The 17,975-nt window shown below is 54.2% G+C and overlaps 9 protein-coding genes across 9 annotated transcripts; 6 read left to right on the top strand and 3 right to left on the bottom strand.

Annotated features, from left to right (window-relative positions):
- Window positions 1-282: 282 nt before the first annotated feature.
- Window positions 283-862, bottom strand: BO94DRAFT_536418 (uncharacterized protein). The gene has a single exon (XM_025612015.1). The coding sequence runs from the start codon at window positions 856-858 to the stop codon at window positions 523-525; it is 336 nt and encodes a 111-aa protein (XP_025466202.1). The 5' UTR covers window positions 859-862; the 3' UTR covers window positions 283-522.
- Window positions 863-1,068: 206 nt separating this feature from the next.
- On the top strand, window positions 1,069-1,883 carry BO94DRAFT_113428 (uncharacterized protein). Its single transcript, XM_025605522.1, has 3 exons — window positions 1,069-1,545; window positions 1,603-1,794; window positions 1,851-1,883. The coding sequence occupies exons 1-2, from the start codon at window positions 1,181-1,183 to the stop codon at window positions 1,712-1,714; spliced, it is 477 nt and encodes a 158-aa protein (XP_025466201.1). The 5' UTR covers window positions 1,069-1,180; the 3' UTR covers window positions 1,715-1,794; window positions 1,851-1,883.
- Window positions 1,884-4,379: 2,496 nt separating this feature from the next.
- BO94DRAFT_113460 (uncharacterized protein) lies at window positions 4,380-5,386 on the top strand. Its single transcript, XM_025605523.1, has one exon. The coding sequence runs from the start codon at window positions 4,626-4,628 to the stop codon at window positions 5,097-5,099; it is 474 nt and encodes a 157-aa protein (XP_025466200.1). The 5' UTR covers window positions 4,380-4,625; the 3' UTR covers window positions 5,100-5,386.
- Window positions 5,385-6,251, bottom strand: BO94DRAFT_519260 (uncharacterized protein; the record flags this gene model as incomplete). The annotated part of the gene is made up of 2 exons (XM_025610064.1): window positions 6,182-6,251; window positions 5,385-6,047 (listed from the first exon to the last, which is right to left on the bottom strand). The coding sequence occupies exons 1-2, from the start codon at window positions 6,218-6,220 to the stop codon at window positions 5,385-5,387; spliced, it is 702 nt and encodes a 233-aa protein (XP_025466199.1). The 5' UTR covers window positions 6,221-6,251.
- Window positions 6,252-6,567: 316 nt separating this feature from the next.
- On the top strand, window positions 6,568-9,814 carry BO94DRAFT_536416 (sulfite reductase subunit alpha). Its single transcript, XM_025612014.1, has one exon. It carries the CDS (start codon window positions 6,670-6,672, stop codon window positions 9,805-9,807), a length of 3,138 nt encoding a protein of 1,045 aa, XP_025466198.1. The 5' UTR covers window positions 6,568-6,669; the 3' UTR covers window positions 9,808-9,814.
- Window positions 9,815-9,933: 119 nt separating this feature from the next.
- BO94DRAFT_536415 (tRNA methyltransferase TRM7) lies at window positions 9,934-11,510 on the bottom strand. The gene has a single exon (XM_025612013.1). It carries the CDS (start codon window positions 11,476-11,478, stop codon window positions 10,195-10,197), a length of 1,284 nt encoding a protein of 427 aa, XP_025466197.1. The 5' UTR covers window positions 11,479-11,510; the 3' UTR covers window positions 9,934-10,194.
- Window positions 11,511-11,625: 115 nt separating this feature from the next.
- On the top strand, window positions 11,626-14,143 carry mak5 (ATP-dependent RNA helicase MAK5). The gene is made up of 3 exons (XM_025615119.1): window positions 11,626-11,931; window positions 11,983-13,197; window positions 13,249-14,143. The coding sequence occupies exons 1-3, from the start codon at window positions 11,689-11,691 to the stop codon at window positions 14,101-14,103; spliced, it is 2,313 nt and encodes a 770-aa protein (XP_025466196.1). The 5' UTR covers window positions 11,626-11,688; the 3' UTR covers window positions 14,104-14,143.
- A 299-nt stretch (window positions 14,144-14,442) lies between these two features.
- On the top strand, window positions 14,443-14,757 carry BO94DRAFT_598978 (uncharacterized protein; the record flags this gene model as incomplete). Its single annotated transcript, XM_025616294.1, has 1 exon — window positions 14,443-14,757. One exon carries the CDS (start codon window positions 14,443-14,445, stop codon window positions 14,755-14,757), a length of 315 nt encoding a protein of 104 aa, XP_025466195.1.
- A 1,846-nt stretch (window positions 14,758-16,603) lies between these two features.
- On the top strand, window positions 16,604-17,425 carry BO94DRAFT_468607 (PaaI family thioesterase; the record flags this gene model as incomplete). The annotated part of the gene is made up of 1 exon (XM_025608259.1): window positions 16,604-17,425. The coding sequence occupies one exon, from the start codon at window positions 16,604-16,606 to the stop codon at window positions 17,423-17,425; it is 822 nt and encodes a 273-aa protein (XP_025466194.1).
- Between the last annotated feature and the right edge of the window lie 550 nt (window positions 17,426-17,975).

Genomic DNA, 17,975 nt, shown 5'->3' with positions numbered 1-17,975 from the left:
TACAAGCAGTCTACCAAGATAGCTTGGCTATTGGTACGGACCATGGACTGATAGCCTTCGGATCCGAAGTTCTCTTCTCACAATGGCTCCTACATGTCCCCCAATTGCCATTGGGGCCTGGTCTCATCCTTGTTCTGGCGAGCCGCTCGTCAGGAACATAGGCGCTTATGATGTGGAACTCCTTCTCGCGGACACCGTATGAAGTTGCCAGATTTGCGGGAATGAAACCATTTCATTGGATCTCATACTTTCTCGACAGCAGACTTTTTGATCCAGGGCTATCCTCCAACCATTGCGCGGGTCCAGCCTGAAGAAACATGTCCGATTCGATGACCACATAGAAAAAAAAAAGAAAATTCCGAAATAAAGGAGCAAAGTGACACACCCTTTGTGAGACATAGAATTTACAACCAGGAACACGATTTGAAACCGAAAGACAGAACCGAAGAGGGAATCCTAAGCACAAACGAAAAATAACAGCAAGTGGCCCAACGCATGGCTTCAAAGTCCTTGACGTTTGCTTCATGTCAGTGCCTTCCTTCTATCGTCACGCTCTCGTAGCAGTTGGCGGATTTCTTTTTCGAGTTCTCCGATGAGTTTTTGTGAGCGTTCCATGGATGCTACGAGAGTGCCTCCCTCCCGTTTCCAACGGTTCAACCGTTCCGTCTCGGCGCTTCGCCGCCGATACTTGGTCTCGATCTTTTCGCAGAGGCGGCATTGTGTCGTTTCAAACTCGGTCACGTTGACGAGTCGCATACCGCAGGTCTCTCCAGTGCGGTACTCATAATTGCAGCGGTGAGCAAAACTTGTCCAGCTCCAGTCTCCGCATGCAAATCGCTTCTGGTTGTAGAAACACATCCCTATCATACCCGTCAGCTAATGTCTCATCAAGTCATGATCAAACTCACTTGTTGCTAATGCAGTTCCTTGTTTCACTTGGCTAACCTATGTTCTATTGGCTCTGCCAAATGCTCCTGCCGCGCTGCAGATGTTTGATAGGCTGAGCTTGCACGATGCCTATGGAAGGTTGATGGTCGTTTTGAAATGAAACACTATTGTCCAAGAACGATGCTTTATCTCTTGCGATTCTTCTTGAAGAAGCTGAGTCTGAAACGGATAATGATCCAGAATCTATCGACTGGAAGGCGGGGGTCCTATTTATGTTTCGCAAGAAGCTTCCATGCCAAAGAATCTCCCGTACTATGCCTGTCAGCTGCCGATCAACCCCCCTCAACATACGATGGCTTATCGACTACTACCGCTTTCACATCACTTTCATCCAGTGCTTTTCCGGTTGGCTATGCTGGAATACCCAGCAGTGGAGACACAACTTATCCACAACCTTCCTATTCCGGTCACTTGTAGTCAGTGGATGCTTCACGGATGCATGCGTGTTGCTGTCGTGGCAGTATCATTTCTCCTGGTCCAAGTTGAGCACCAGAAAATCCCTCATTTGATATCGACGGGTTTTGTCCTGCTGGCTAGGATTGTCATTGCAGCCGTGGTTGCTCCAACGATCATCCCCGCTTCCTCTATGCGTCTTCAGTGCGTATGGAGTCGTCCTTCGAGAACGAAACAGGCATCACGCTTACTGAATCAAAGCTCCTGCATGAGAAAAAATAAAACCGCTTTTTTTCACTTCGTGCCAGCTGTCATGCCGTCCGTCTCACCGTCGAAACCTTTTTTCCTCTCTCCCCATCCAAGAGAAACCTAGCGTTACAACTTAGAGGAGGGGGAAAAGCACGGTTCCGTCTTGCAGGGCCAGTGTGGTCATTGCCATGGTCACTTAGTCTGGTTTGTTAGATGCCTTACCATCATTGCCTTGTGGCTACTCACTCACAACCAATTAGTCCACACGCGAACAAGCCTAGTGGCATAAGCTCCGATACGGGCTTTGGGCCGAGAGGAGAATCCATCTGGGAAACCTCTGCCTAGTGGCTCTTTTCTTTTCTTTTTTTTTAATTCCATTCCTTTAGCTGACACCTAGCATGCCCAAATGGTCAGGGTTCCGTCACGGTTGCAACCCTACCAAGTTCCTTTCCCCATGTATCCCGAACGCTCGTCCACGGAGGAATCTGGCCTCCGTGCCAATGCCTGTCTCGTGTACTCCGCACGTTTCCGTCTGGCTACTATGCACCAAATGTTTCTGCCTCTAGTGGCGAAAGACGCGTCACTAGGAGACCTTCATTGGCGTCCAATGCGTCCTTGGAATTTACCTCGGGAGTCAACATGACATGCAGTTGCATGATGAGCTCAATATTTCATTCAGGACCGATTCTCTTCAGCTGATCTCCCACACCTGCAGACGAATAATCCCGCATTTGCCCCCGCTCAGGTGCAGGGTTTATCTTCATTTGCCTGCTTCCCTCGGTCAATATGATAGGGTCTCGTTTCTGTACATCAGCCATGGCAGATACAGACCGTGGTACGGTGCACCTACTGTTGAACCCATGCAGCTGCACTAAAGTTCGGAGACTCACTGACGTGGCACGCTTCGAGCGGCCGAGGTGGTCGAAAATTCGGTCTCCTGTGGTGAAGAGGGGAATTCTCGAACAGAAGATGGTGTACAGAACCCATGGAACTTTCAGCAAGGCGGCCTTGCAGTTTCCCAGCATTGACCTATAGGGGGTCAATGTACCCGAATCTCCGCTTGCCCGGCCATCCTTCGAATTGATTGCATAGAACTCTTTCGTGCGTCTGTCCCCCATCACAGCATTGGATCGTCGGGCAACCCGACTAGGTTCTCTGTGTGCTGTGAATTTTAACATGGAATGATGTCGATTGCCAACTCAGCGACTATCGGTTCTGGCTTACAGCCGCAACGAGAAGGCAACGCCGATAACCAACTGTTCTGACACCCCAGAAGGGCTCCGTGCTGGTACTGCAACGCGATTTGCCACCCATCCTGGCTCCTCTCGCAAGCTGTCTTACTTCGGATGTTTCTGGCCCAGCCTTGCCTGTGGCAACTGTACTTCCCTAACCAGGATTTGTCTCGATAAGGCCGGTAAACTGTCTTTACCCAACCAGCCAGGGTCCTGGATTCACGCCTAAGACTGGTGAATTGCCTTTGGGCTGCAACTGCCCAGAGGCTTGTTTCCATTTCCTGCTGTGAGTTCGATCGATCTATTCACGACGTTGAAATTGAATTTCGTGACCCACATACACGCACCGGAATACTGGGATTTTCAGTTCCGTGTCTGTAACGTGACTGAAACCCTCTGCGCATCTACGCATACCTCTTTTTCTTGCAGTCAACAAATGGAATATGTCAAACGACCTTTCGAAAATTTAAGGTGAGAAAGCGTTTTCCTCTGTTTCCGGCTTACAGGCTTGGATTGGTCGGTCTGGGAAAGCATATTCGATGGCGCCAGCGGGCTTTATCCAATGACATTATTCAACTGGCCGGGTGAGATATGCAGCTAAAAAGACCCCTGTCATTGCATTCCTAGCCCGCAAAACGCCTAGACACCAAGACTATTGACTCGAGCAGGGAAGAATTGTGGCGGGTCCTCGCATCTGCAACCTGGCACCTGCAAGTATCTCTCTGCGGGCCTCGAGTTGTCGGTCTTCAGCCTTGCATGTTGCACAAACATGTTATTGCTCCTGACACCGTACTCACCACAACGTCTGATCAATGCGTCTCGACTGGCGTAATCTCTCGTCCAGTTTAGGTACAACCTTCTTGTCCGGAGTCGTGGCCCGGCCCATAAACATCCCTGTCTGCGAGACCATCAGCGTCCGGCGCTGGAGCCTGAACCATGAGGCAATTCTCGTTAGTCTGGGACTTTGCATGATCACCGCCAGGGCAGGCCTGGAGTCTTGCGTCAGGCGCTTTTTACCGAATGCACAGAGACTGTGCCCTCGCACTGCGGTAGTCTGGACTCAATCGAGGCGGTATCCGCGTGTAGCATGATTGACGTGGCAAGTTATTCTGTAAACTGACTTCTTTTTTCTTTTTGCTTTCGCTCGCGGTGGCGGCCTGAAGAGTACAGCATCGTACTTTTCAACGTCGAACGGAGGAACACAAGGTTTCTATTTTGGCTAGGAAGACTGGGTCTGATCGTAGAGAATGCAGTCTGCCTTGCCGCACTCTCCATAGCAAGGCTAGGGAAGGGAGTCCAGAGCCTTCTCATCGCGGCGGTCGGTTATGGCCAGACTTCCTTGTACTACTTTCTCGGTTACTCAACCATTGTACTGTATGTCTTGCTTTCTCCGCTTAGCTTGAGTAACGGGTCTCACTCAGCATTTCTGCAACCCCTGTAGACCATTGTCTAATCCATGTGAAGAGTGCAGGTACTTTTGGATATACATCGAAAGTCACGTGGTCGCGATGCACCCTGGCAGAATGGATGACGTCAAGATGATAATACACCAGCCAAGTTCCCTCCGACTTTCTAATCCAGCGTCCATCATTCCTCCTCAGTATCACATTACGCCTGGATTCTCGTTCTACGGATAGATTTCGAAGTTGTATGTGAAAATCCTCCATTCCAATCCCACTCAAGACCTCATTGACGACTAACCGCACGCAAGTATATACATCATCACCACATACCTACCACCACGGCCGCCATCATCTCAATTAGACACTTCCTCTCTCCTCACGCCAATTGACAACCCCCACCATGTTCAAACAACTCGCCTCAATCGGCCGCTTGGCCCAGAGCACCACCACAGCCACCACCCAAGCTCGAACCCTCTCATCACTCCCCGCCCGCCGCACCTTCCGCACCATCGCGCCCCTCCAAGCAACGCATCAGCAAAAGGGCGAAGAAATATCCGGCGACCGAACTGTCCTCGACCCGCAACGATCCGAGACCTCCCAAACAGGCACGGATAGCGAGGTCGCCGGCCACAACGCAGCGTTTGATCCGTCCAAGACGTCGCCTGAGAGCGAGGTCCAGGCGGCGCAGGAGGAGTCAGAGCAGCAGGGGAAAGTGAGTAACCCTTTGGATGTGAGTCCTGGGAACAAGGATGTTAGTCATGCGAGGCCGCCGATGGAGGGGGGGCCGGATCATAATGTTGAGAAGGAGGGGCCGAGTGCGAGGGGGTGGACGCAGAAGAATCGGGAGGTGAGGGATTGGAAGAAGAAGGTTTGAGGTTAGGGAATTGGATATGTGTGGGGGGTTGTGGTATATAGACTGTGTGTTTAATTAAGTTTGGGAATAGTATTTCGTGAAGATGGTTGGGTGTTTGGTTGTGTGTATGTTAGGTAGCTGGGGATGTTTATCTTGGATATCGCGGGTTGCGATTTGTACTGTCCCCCTTTCCAATGCTAAACAAGTAGGAAACAATTGTATTAAACCATCATGATACTATACACACCCATGAAACAAACAACATTATCCACCAACTAACCACTCCTCACCACACCACTCACTCATTCACTCCCTCCCATACTGAATAATCTCCTTCCCAAACAACACCCAAACCTTCTCACTCCCCGCCGGAACCTCCCCATTCAACGCCTTAACTCCCGCATTAACCGCCGCCTTCGCAATAACATCCGCATCCTGCGCCCACCCATCCTTCAACCCCGAATGAATCTTGCCCGCAAATCCCGCAAAGTATCTCACCACCGCCTCCGCAGGCCGACTCTCCTGCCTCTCCCCCGAAATCAACCCGGGACGCAAAATAACCGTCCTCTCAAACCCCATCGCCTTCACCTCCTCCTCAATCTCGCCCTTCATGCGCGGATACCCGAACGAGGAGTTCTTGTCCGCGCCGGCGGAAGAGATCAGCACGTAGACTTTCGCCCCGGCGTCGCGCGCCGCACGGGCCAGCTCCACGTTCAGGCCATGTTCGACTTTGTATTGGTTCTCGAAGCCGCCGGCTGCACCGCGGGTGGTGCCGAACGCGGAGAAGAAGATGCCTGGGGGTGGGGTTAGGGATGAGAGCTGGGGTGCCCATTTGGAGGTGTCGTCGGAGACGAAGGTGGTGAGTTTTTCTTGGGGTGCGGTGGTGGCGGGTTGCGGGGTGCGGCGGGAGAGGGTGTCGATGCGAGCGATGGAGGGATTGGCGAGGAGAGAGGTGAGGATGTGGCTTCCCTAATGGTAGTGAGTATGTGAGGATAGGAAGTGGTGGACTGAATGAGTGCGTCTAGATTGCGATTGGAATACCGGGGGTGAGAGTGGGGGTAGAGGCTGATTGAGGGGGAAATGATGCTGGAGGGAAGACTTACCACCATGCCGGTGCAACCAATTAAAGCGACGTTGGCCATTGTGGTAGTTATGGACGAAGTAATATGTTAATGGCAGGGAGCAGGGATAGCGAGAGGAATATGGAGGATGACGTTTAGCTTGGAACTTATCGCGGATGATTATCACCAGCGGATCTACGGATTACGCTTGGTCCGAAAGGGCGATTCATGCCTCAGGCTGCAATGGGGCGGTGCGCCTGACTAATGCGGGGAAAGGCCGAAAGCGGAGATTTTCTGCCCCGAACCACCGCCTCCAGGGTCTATCGATAAGAAATTGCGTGATTGCCACTAGCCAGATGGGGTAAGATCCCCTGGGATTTTCTATACGGCGGCGGCGGCGGCGACGGGCTTTTTATCCCCCCATCGCCCCCCCATTCCGGTGCCGTCTGTTCCTCTCCTCTTGTTTTCTTGTCTTCATCTTGGTGGTATCGGCTGGCTGAACCCCGATTCCCAGACAAGAATCCTACACCATGGGCTCCCCATCCCCATCCTTGTCGACCCTCGGCGGTCCGACTTATGTCACTACCCAGACGCTTATCCAGCAAGTCGCTTATGTGCTGAGCGATAAGATCTTCTCCTACTCCCCCGAGTCTTTCGACTTGGATGCTGCTCTTCGGGAGTGGGCGTCCAAGCAGGAGACCAACGCCAATGGCGAATCTCCTGAGATCAAGGCCATGGAGACCCGCCAGGGTGCTGGTAACATCGCTCTCGGTTACATCTTCTCCCAGGACTTCGATCTGAAGAAGCGTCACGTTCCCCAGGGAATTGTCGCCTCCTCCGCCACTCTGCCCTACATGCGGGCCGCTTTGGAGCAGCTGTCCCTCCTGTATTCCGTCGCTAGCCCCGTCGCCGCCCACGTTGCCGCCGTCGACTATGCCGGTGAAGATGGGCTTGTCTCCGACTATGCGTCCGCCCTCTCCCTCGCTGAGGAACTTGGCCTGGGTCTGGTGTCCAGTGCCTCTGTCCACGAGTCCCAGCACATGGCCCTGCTGACCACCCTCCTCGCATCGGTTCTGCCTTCCGTCCACATCTATGACGGTGTCCGTGTCGGCCGGGAAGAGACCCGCGTCATTGACGTCCTCGACCAGGCTGGCCTCTCTCGTACCTACGAGGCCGCCCGCAAGACCCTCGAAGACTCCCGCAGCCGCCACCTTGACACCCAGGGCAAGCTGCTTGAGCTCCTCCAGTCCCTGAACGGTGAGCTCGGCACTGATTATGGCCTCTTCGAGTACCACGGCCATGCCGAGCCCGTCTCCGTTCTGGTTGCCTTCGGTACTGTCGAGGCGTCGCTCACTGCTCAGATCGCCCGCTCTTTGGCCAAGGATGGCGTTCGCGTTGGTGTCATCAACGTCCGTGTCTACCGCCCCTTCGTTGAGGAGGAGTTCTTGCGCGTTCTGCCGAAGTCTGTCAAGACCGTTGGTGTTCTTGGCCAGGTTTCCACCGAACAAGCCGTGCAGGAGCAGGGTGTCCGCTCTGCACTGTACGAAGATGTCCTTGCTGCTCTGACCTTCGCCACCGATCGTGAGCAGTCTCCGGCTTGCATCGATATCAAGTACCCCCGCTCTCAACGCTGGGATCTGATCAACACTGCCGCCGCTTTCCAGCTCGTCCACGAGAAGCCAATTGTTCAGGCTGGTGCCGAGTCCGAATCTCTCCAGCTGCTCGACCCCGCTACCGTGCAGGAATACACCTTCTGGGATGTCGACAACTCCGTTGGTGGCGAGGTCGCCACAACTCTTTCACAGGCCCTGGCTGCTGACTCCGCAAGCAATGTCACTACCAGCAAGGCCCACGACAACCTCGTTCAGGGTGGTGTCGTCCGCGTTGACATCCGCAAGAGCTCGAAGATTGTGGATGCTCCGTACGCCATCACCGCTGCTGAGACCGCGTATGTTGGCAACATCAAGCTGTTGGGCGATGTCGACATTGCTGCTTCTGTGAAGGACAACGGCAAGGTCATCGTCAACGCCCCTGGCGTCAAGGATGATGAGCTGGAGAAGAAGCTGCCCGTGGCCTTCAGACAGGCCGTCGCGGAGCGCGGAATTTCTCTCTACTTTGTCGATCCCTCCGTGGCCGGCGAGTCCGTCCCCGAGTCCTCTGTCCTCCAGGTTGCTTTCTTGCGCGTCGCTCTGCCTTCCCAGGAGAGTGTGGGTATCAAGAAACTGGCCTCTATTGCTGGCAATGCTGAGGTTCTGGAGAGTGTTAGCAAGGACCTTGAAAAGGTGCTCCGCCAGATCGAGGTTCCTGAGGCCTGGAAGACCCCCGAGGAGGGATCGCAGGCTACTCAGCTTCCCAAGGACATCTCTCCCAACAGCTTTGTGTCCTTCGACAAGGAAGAGAGCGAGCCTGCTTCGTACCTCAAGGACTGGCAGGCCGCTGCCAAGGGTCTCGCCTTCAAGGAGGCCTACGGCACCCGCAATGCCCTGCGCCCTGAGACCGCCACCAAGACCTTCACTGTCCATGTGAAGGAAAACAGACGACTGACCCCCGTCACCTATGACCGTAACATCTTCCACATCGAGTTCGACTTGGGTGACTCTGGACTCACGTACGACATCGGTGAGGCTCTGGGTGTCCATGCTGAGAACGACCCCAAGGAGGTCGAGGAATTCATCCAGTTCTACGGCTTGAACTCTGACGATATTGTCGAGGTGCCCAGCCGTGAGGATTCCGCCGTGCTGGAGAACCGCACTGTTTACCAGGCGCTTGTCCAGAACGTCGATATCTTCGGTCGCCCGCCCAAGCGCTTCTACGAAGCTCTTGCAGAGTTCGCATCCGACGAGAAGGAGAAGACCGATCTTCTCACCCTGGGTGGTCCTGAAGGTGCTGTGGAATTCAAGCGCCGTTCCGAGGTTGACACTGTTACCTTCGCCGATATTCTGCTTCAGTACCCATCGGCTCACCCTGACTTCCACGACCTGATCCGCATTGTCGGTCCCCTGAAGCGTCGTGAGTACTCCATCGCTTCTTGCCAGAAGGTGACCCCCAACTCCGTGGCACTCATGATCGTTGCTGTTACCTGGTCGGACCCCACTGGCCGTGACCGCTTCGGTCTGGCGACGCGGTACCTGAGCGGACTCCAGCCCGGCACCCCGATCACCGTCAGTGTCAAGTCCAGTGTGATGAAGTTGCCTCCCAAGTCCACTCAGCCCCTTATCATGGCTGGTCTTGGAACTGGTCTGGCACCTTTCCGTGCCTTCGTCCAGCACCGTGCGCTCGAGAAGGCCCAGGGCAAGGAGATTGGTGCTGTTCTGCTGTACATGGGCTCCCGCCACCAGCGCGAGGAGTACTGCTACGGTGAGGAGTGGGAGGCTTACCAGGAGGCCGGTGTTATCACCGTCCTGGGCCGTGCCTTCTCTCGTGACCAGCCCGAGAAGATCTATATCCAGGATCGCATGCGCCAGACCCTGCCCGAAATCATCCAGGCGTACATCCGGGAAGAGGGTGCTTTCTACCTCTGCGGTCCCACCTGGCCCGTTCCCGACGTCACTGCCGTGCTGGAAGAGGCCATCACCACCGAGGCCAAGAACCTGGGCAAGAAGGTCGATGCTCGTAAGGAGATCGAGAAGTTGAAGGACGAGGAGAGATATGTCCTTGAGGTGTACTAAGGGGGAGGTTGAAAAGTCCCGACGAGGTGGGGATTTCCAGCATGGGTTGTGCATGATGTGATGATCTGTCCGTCCTGTTTAAGTTTAGCGCATTCTAGTATAGACACCTGATCAACTACCATAGACCTGCACATATTGAACTTGGTTGATACTTCTCCACTGGCTTTCAACACCATAGCTTTAGTCTCTCGTATCATCATCCATCGTAAATCTATGGGTATCTGCTCTATTTGTCTTAGATCCGTACCCCTTCCCATCTAGCAGCCAACTCTAAGCACATCCAACTTTTCCCGCCAAACCGAAACAAATATTCGTAACCATAAGTAGTATAAACAAGAAGATATCTTTATACGCCAATACTCAGAAACACAGCAAAAGTCACCTCTCTCACGCACGCCCCATACTACCCAACTTCGTCTTTCCATACGCACCACCCTTCTCCTTCCTCAGCTCCAACGCCCGCCGATACGGCGGCGCAGTCGGCGGCTGAACCGGATCCAAACTGACATGATCCGGGGGCAGCGTGTACGACGCATCGGAATCCCACGCCGAGAGGTCACCGCAGGCAATGAATCGCGGGATCCACCTGTTCTCGACGGCGAATTTCTCCGATAGCGGCTTATAGGCCAAGGGAACAGGCGTCACGGAGGCCAAGGAGTCGGCGTGGAGTAGATTCGCCTGGAGCTGGGTGGATTCCGAAGCCAGGGTTGTCGCTGCCGGAGCGAGATGCGTCACCTTGATGGGCTCTGCCTCATCATTTCCCTCACGAACCTCAACTGCGACGTTGCCGTCTGTTGAAACGGGCGCCGGGACAGCCACGCCGCCGAAGACGGGGTTCTTCAGTGCGTCCGTCCCGGCGTGGATGGAGGGCGGGATGAAGCCCTCGCACACGACGAACGCTTCCAGACTACTGGCGCGACTGCTTCGGGGCTTCGCGACGCTGACTTTCTCGAACACGGTCCGGAGTTGCGCGTACAGGAGATCGACGTCCCGGCCGCGGAAGATCTTGGCGACGAACTTGCCGCCGGGGCGGAGGACGCCCATGGCGAGGTTCAAGGCGGAATAGAGCAGTTGGGATTGGATGTAGATGTCGAGATCGTGGAGACCGGTTACGTCTGGGGCGCCGTCGGAGATCACCAGGTCGACGGGGTGGGGGGGTCGGACTGCGGAGGGAGAGGACGAGGTGGTGGAGTCGTAGGCTTCTGGGTCCAGGGCGCGCAGGAGAAGAGGGATGGTGGAGGGATGGGTGATGTCTGCTTTGAGGGTGGTGATGCCTTCAAGGGGTGCCATGGGTTGGAGATCGATGGAGACGATCTTGACGTTCTTTCGGGGCTTCAGCTCGGCCATGTCGGTGTCTTCGTTGGCAGCGGGGGTGGTATCGCCGCCATTCTGGACTCGTTCGAGGGCTTCCCGTTCCTTGCGCTTCTTCTCGACCCAGGCGCGTCGACCGAAACTCTCGCCCTTGATGAGCACGCGACTCAGCACTTGACTCCAACTGCCCGGGGCGGCGCAGAGATCGACGACGCGGGTCACTTTCTCCGGGTTCTCGTGCTCGAATAGATCGAATTGCTCGTCGATTTGGATCAGTTTGAAGGCGGACCGGGCGCGCCAGTTCTGTTCTTTGGCCAGGCGGTAGTAGGCATCGCGCTTGTCTTTGGAGGATTTACCCATGGTGGCGGTGGGGTGGATTGAGGGGATTGACGATGCTGGGCTGGTCCAGGGGAATTTCGCGGATTTTCTCGTGGGGCGGCGATAAGATTAAACCTCAGGGCGGCGCTTTTCTGCCGCTTTTTTTTCTTCCTTTCTTCGCGCTGGCGGCATCACTTGCCTTCTCCTCGCATCTTGAGCCTTGGTATCTTGTCGGGGCATAAATCTACAATCATGGGTCAGAAGAGACAGCGTGATCCCAAAGGCGCAGGCCTGCAGTCGAAGAAGAGGAAGAAGGACGCCGCCGCCGCGACCGAGGACAGCGATTGGGACGGCATCGTCACCGTCAATGATCTCAACTGGAAGGAGGTCGCGCTACCTGATCGTCTTGAGGATGCGGGAGGTTTCTTTGGATTGGAGGAGATTGATGGAGTCGACATTATCAAGTCGGGTGGAAGTGAAGGCGTCCGGTTCAAGGTATTGGTTGGTAAAGTTGAGTTATTGGCGAAAAGCTAATTGGCGATCTAGGCGGCAACTGGTAAACCGAAGAAATCAATTCTGAAGAAGAAGGAACCGGAGGAAGAAAAATCCAAGGTTGATGAAGATGAATGGTCCGGTTTCAGCGACAACGAGACGACTGAGCAAAAAAAATCTTCCCCGAAGGAAGAGAAGAAGGACGAAGAGGCCGGCGAGACCAAGGTGAAGGAGAACAAGAAGGCCAAGAAGGATACAAAGAGACCGAAGGAACAGAAGAAGGCTAAAAAGGAAGTGAAACAAAAGGCCACACCAAACCAGCAAGACGATAGCATCAAGGCTGGACTTTCGTTCGCAGCTCTTGAGGATGAAGAGGACGACGACGGCGTGGATATTTCTGCCTGGGAGTCGCTTGGCCTGTCTCCTGAAATCCTCACCGGTCTGTCGAAGATGAAGTTCACTACGCCCACGCTCGTTCAGAAGTCTTGTATACCCCAGATTCTCGATGGCCACGACGTCGTTGGCAAAGCGTCGACGGGTTCCGGAAAGACATTGGCTTTCGGCATCCCCATTCTCGAACACTACCTTGAACAAAGACGGAAGGACTTGCGCAGTGGCAAGGAGAAGGAGAAGAAGGACAAATCCCCCATTGCTCTCGTTCTCTCCCCCACTCGAGAGCTGGCACATCAGTTGGCTAAACATATTGGCGACCTTTCCACCAACACCCCTGGCGCCAGTGCCCGCATCGCACTCTTGACTGGTGGTTTGTCTGTGCAAAAACAGCAGAGAGTGCTTACTGGGGCTGACATCGTCATCGGTACCCCCGGTCGAGTATGGGAGGTGCTTAGCAGCGGTCAGGGTTTGATTCGCAAGATGCGGGAAATTAAGTTCCTCGTTATCGATGAAGCGGACAGACTTTTGAGTGAGGGCCACTTTAAAGAAGCTGAAGAGATTCTTGGTGCTCTCGATCGCGTCGAGCAAGGAAACTTTGGCGATGAGGATAGCGAAGCCGAGGAAGAGTCCGATCCCCGATCTGAGAGGCAGACTTTGGTCTTCTCTGCCACCTTCCATCGTGACCTGCAGCAGAAGCTTGCCGGAAAGGCACGTTGGGCTGGAGGCGACATCATGAACAACAAGGAATCAATGGAATATCTCCTCCAGAAGCTCAACTTCCGCGAGGAGAAGCCCAAGTTCATTGACGTGAACCCGGTCTCTCAGATGGCTGAAGGGCTCAAGGAGGGTATTGCCGAGTGTGCAGCCATGGAGAAGGTGCGTTTAGACCATGTATAGCACGCAATCACCGGCTAACGTGATATCCAGGATCTTTATCTCTACACTCTTCTACTCTACCACCCCAAACACCGAACGCTCGTCTTCACCAACTCCATCTCCGCCGTCCGCCGTCTCACCCAGTTTCTCCAGAACCTCCAACTTCCCGCTCTGGCACTCCACTCGTCTATGGCCCAAAAAGCTCGTCTGCGCTCAGTCGAGCGATTTTCCTCGCCCACATCTGACCCCAGCAGCATCCTCGTCGCCACCGACGTCGCCGCCCGTGGTCTCGATATCAAGGGCATCGACTTTGTCATCCACTACCACGCCCCCCGCACAGCCGACACCTACGTCCACCGTTCTGGACGTACCGCCCGTGCCGGTGCTTCAGGAAAGAGTGTTATCATCTGCGCCCCCGAGGAAATGGTCGGAGTGGTCCGCCTAGCCGCGAAGGTGCACGCCAACATGGCTAACGGAAAGAAACTGCCTCTCGAATCACTAGAACTGGACCGTCGGGTCGTCGCTCGGGTCCGCCAGCGTGTCGACCTAGCCGCCAAGATCGCTGACTCCAACATCGCCAAGGAGAAGGTCTCCGCAGAGGACAACTGGCTCCGGACAGCAGCCGAGGACCTCGGCGTGGAATACGACAGCGACGAGTTCGACAGCGCCCAGGGTCGTGGTCGTGGTCGTGGCCGCGGCCGTCAAGATAAGCAACGCAAAGCCAGCGAAGTCTCGAAGAACGAAATGGCTGGTATGCGCGCGGAATTGAAACACCTTCTCTCTCAGCGCGTGAACGTCGGCGTGAGCGAGCGGTACATCACCTCGGGACGAGTGGATATCCAGGCGTTGTTGCGCGGCGAGGGCAACAACTCGTTCCTGGGCCAGGTGGATCCTCTGGGATTCTGATCCATGTAAATACTTTGTGTCGTGTCTATATATACCAGACTTTCTCTTTGTAAATCACTTTAGCCCAGTAGTATTACCTGCTAGGTCCGGACGCTACTGTCCGAGAACGCTTGCTCGGGGACTTGCTCATTGGCCTTAGATTCGAGACGGAGATTCTCACGGCCCCTATCCCTCAGCACAGCTATTTACGGTCTCAAGGAGACATTAATCACACGGGTAGGCGGAGTGTAAGCTGACTGTAATTACGAGATGCAAGAAACCGAAGATAAGTTTCTTTGAGCCATTTGATCTTCCGTCAGTCTCTGGACGCCACTTCCAAACAGGCCAAACAAGCCAAACATGCCGGTTACATGGTTACAGGTTCATCACACTGAACAGGAGATGTCTTCCCGAGATGACTTCCAAGACTGCCACCCACTCACTTATTTCTGCCGGTTACATTCCAAGCAGTCAGATCCTCTGTACGGTCCCCGGGGGATGATCAGCTCGCTTATCTCTCAGCTCGCGCATGGAGGTAGTCTTGTCTGGGGGTTTACTGCTGGTTGGGCCTCTTATAGGGACGGGCGCTATCTTCCATATGACACCGCAAGGATTTCCAACGCCCATGATGGGAGGCCTGCCATTTCCACAGCAATGAAGGGTTATGAAGGGTAATGAAGGATTTCCACTACGCCAGAGATAGCAACCATAACCGGTTTCATCGGATTATCCAATTACGAATTTCTTAACTGCCAAGGTTAGGTTCACTCAAATACAAAAACACCATCCAGCGCCATGCACACCTTCCCCGGTAGCCTCTAGCCCAAATCGTCATCCAGCCTAGCATCTACACAGGTTCTCAGGGCTCCCACAGTCATAACATATTGTTGTCCCACATCGACAACTCGAGACATGTCAGCCAGCCGGTCTACGCAAACAGGAGATTCACATCTTCGCCCAAGGTAAGACCAAGGAGAAAGACAAAGCAAACATGGGGAAGAAAAAGGGGGAAACAAGCAACTCACTGGACCTGCCTACACCCGTCAACTTTCTCCACCATTGCCAAGCACCCCTGACATCTCCGCCACTTCTTCTTGCTCGCCAACTTAAACAGCTTGTCGGACCCATCCGGACACGGGCCGTCATGCCTCTCTTCGAAACACATCCCACACAGCCTAGACCCTGTCTTCCGCTGAATCACCCCCGCTCTATTGTGACAATTATTTGTCCATGGATGTTCTGCACGTCTGCATGTCATACAAATCCGTCTGTTGCATGCGTCACAGGTCGCCACGGAGGTTGATCGCTTCCATCGGGGGAAATACCATCCGCAGCTGTCACAATTTACGGGATCATGGTCCGGACGCTTGGAAATCTGGGCTTCAATCTTGAGATATTTGGACCGACCCAGAAAGAACCTCACGTGGTCGGGTGTGATGGCGTGGCCGCAGCATACGGGGATGAGGAGGGGGGTAGACAGGGCGTATTGGAAGAAGTTTTGAAGGCATGTGCTGCAGTAGCCGTGATTGCTGGGACAGGGAGCCCGATAAAGGGACTCGTGGCTGTAGAATTGACGGCATGCAATGCATTCGGCGTGATAGTTCCCAAAGGGCTTGGAGCGTGGCGGGGGAGTGTCTCGAGTCCAAGTGGTAAGGCGTTGGAACTGGTTGATTAGCAAGTTCATGTTGCTCCTGTTGCTGATGTGGGTTAGTGGCTAGAGAGGAGAGAGCTGGATGCATGTGGAGAGGGGTTTTCTGTGGATGATGAGCTCATGGTATCTCGTCATAATGCGGTGATTTGGCGGGTTGGGGTTGTTGAGTAGCGAGCATGACGATGCTACCTATCACTACATCCTATCACCATGTCCACTGCACCCTTAGCAACTACAGCGACTGGTAAACCACCTAAGTGCGTTAGACAGTAAGTGATCAACATCGCAAGTCATCCCTTCCATGCTTCCACAAACGCAGTCCATACATGCATCATCGGTATTTCTATACTCGGTAAGAGTTCATCCCACATAAAAGCCGATGCAAGTCCGTCCTCTCAACCAATCCCAACGCCCGATCTGCCCCACCGGCCACGATCCCTGCAAGTTGAGCGCCCATCCCTGCCCACCAGACGTATTAGCGCGGTGTCTGGCCCCGCCATTGGCCCGACAAGTCCACGTTGATGCCATTCCACGTGGTTCCTGGCTCCAGCCGCCCGGATAGGCCAGGGTTTTTCATCTTTTTTTCCCGGTCTGCGATAGATAGACTTCGCATTGCGTTTTTTCTCACCTCAATCCGGTCTTCTAGAAGACTTGACGAGTCGGTTTGCTATATAGATGTGAGTTATACCCTTCCTAATCCTCACAAGTACAATCAATTCCACAATACACATACACATACACATACACATACACATACACTCACAGAGTGATTCATTCAATACTCCATCGATGTGCACTAACCATTGACTCCCAAGTTGAACTTCAACTTCAATTCCAACCACAACACCAAACCCACCAAAACCAACCAAAATGTCCCTCCCACGCCTCCTCCCCCGAGCCCTCCCCCTCACCACCAAACGCCCACAATCCCTTCTCCTCCTCCCCACCACCCACACGCACACCAACAACCCCCCCATCCGCACCATCCAAGCCGCAACCGCAACCTCCGCCTCCGCCATCGAAACCCCCTCCTCAACCACCACCTACCAACATCACCACCACCCCCCTCCCCCTCCGCACCTCACCCCCGACCACCTAATAACAACGCACCCTCTCTTCCTCCGCCTCCGCCAAAACCCCAAATATAAGGAATCCCGCCCGCACCTAACCATGAACGCCTCCCTACGTCCCAACCACTTCGTGGCGGGGACATTGTCCGGATCAAACAAAGTGTCTGTGCCGGCGTATATGTTCACCTCCGTCACGAAAGATCAATATAGCCAGCGGGCCAAAATCCTCTCGTTGTTTCACATTGGGCCTCGGCTGTGCGGACACCCTGGGTACGTGCACGGTGGACTATTGTCTGTGATGCTGGATGAGACGTTCGCGAGGTGCGTGTCGGATTCGTTTCCGAGTGGATTGGGGATGACGGCGAATTTGAACGTGGATTTTCGGAAGCCGGCGGTTCCGGATCGGGTGTATGTGTTGAGGGCGGAGACGGTGAAGGTGGAGGGGAGGAAGGCGTGGGTGGAGGGTGAGATTAGGGTTATGCCGGAGGTGAATGGGGGGAAGGGGAAGGAGGGGCAGCAGCAGGAGGAGGTGGTGGTTGCTGAGGCGAGGGCGTTGTTTGTGGAGCCGAAGTTCGCTGAGGTGAGTGATTTTGTCTCTAGTTCTATGTTTGTGGTAAGCTGACTGGTTGATGGTTAGTCCATGGTGCCGCTGTATCGAGGTTAAAAACGGGGTGGAAAGTGGCTGGAAAGTGGCTGGACGAAGCGTGATGCATAATACCCTCATTTTGATAGACAATAGACCTATGTAATCAACAGATCGATACATCAGCAGAATAATAGACTCACTGGCCCCGGGTACGTGTGGCATTTCTATCTAAATGAATCAATAAACAAACCCCCTCCCTGACGCCCCCTCGAGGCACAGAATAAGACATGCGGCCCGAATGCAGAATCCCACCAAAACACAAGTCCCCAGATTAAACTAACCCCGCCATCACAGCGATAAGGGTATGCAGTTTGTTATCGTACCGGCGCCCCACTGGCGCTGCTTTCGCTCTCCTTTTCGTTTTAGGCGATCTGATAAACAGATATAATCCAAGGTCATGACAGGTGGAACGCCCCCTGCCCTTCCTTGATGGCAACCGATAGCCGTTCGCGCAGTACATCCAGGCTGCTGTAGTCCGGAAGCTTCAAGTAGTTGACGCAAGTCATGACACTGGGCAGGTAATCAT

Source organism: Aspergillus sclerotioniger (genome assembly GCF_003184525.1).
Source record: "Aspergillus sclerotioniger CBS 115572 chromosome Unknown BO94scaffold_18, whole genome shotgun sequence".
NCBI classification, from domain to species: Eukaryota; Fungi; Ascomycota; class Eurotiomycetes; order Eurotiales; family Aspergillaceae; genus Aspergillus; species Aspergillus sclerotioniger.
This window is presented reverse-complemented; position numbering and strand designations above follow the sequence as displayed.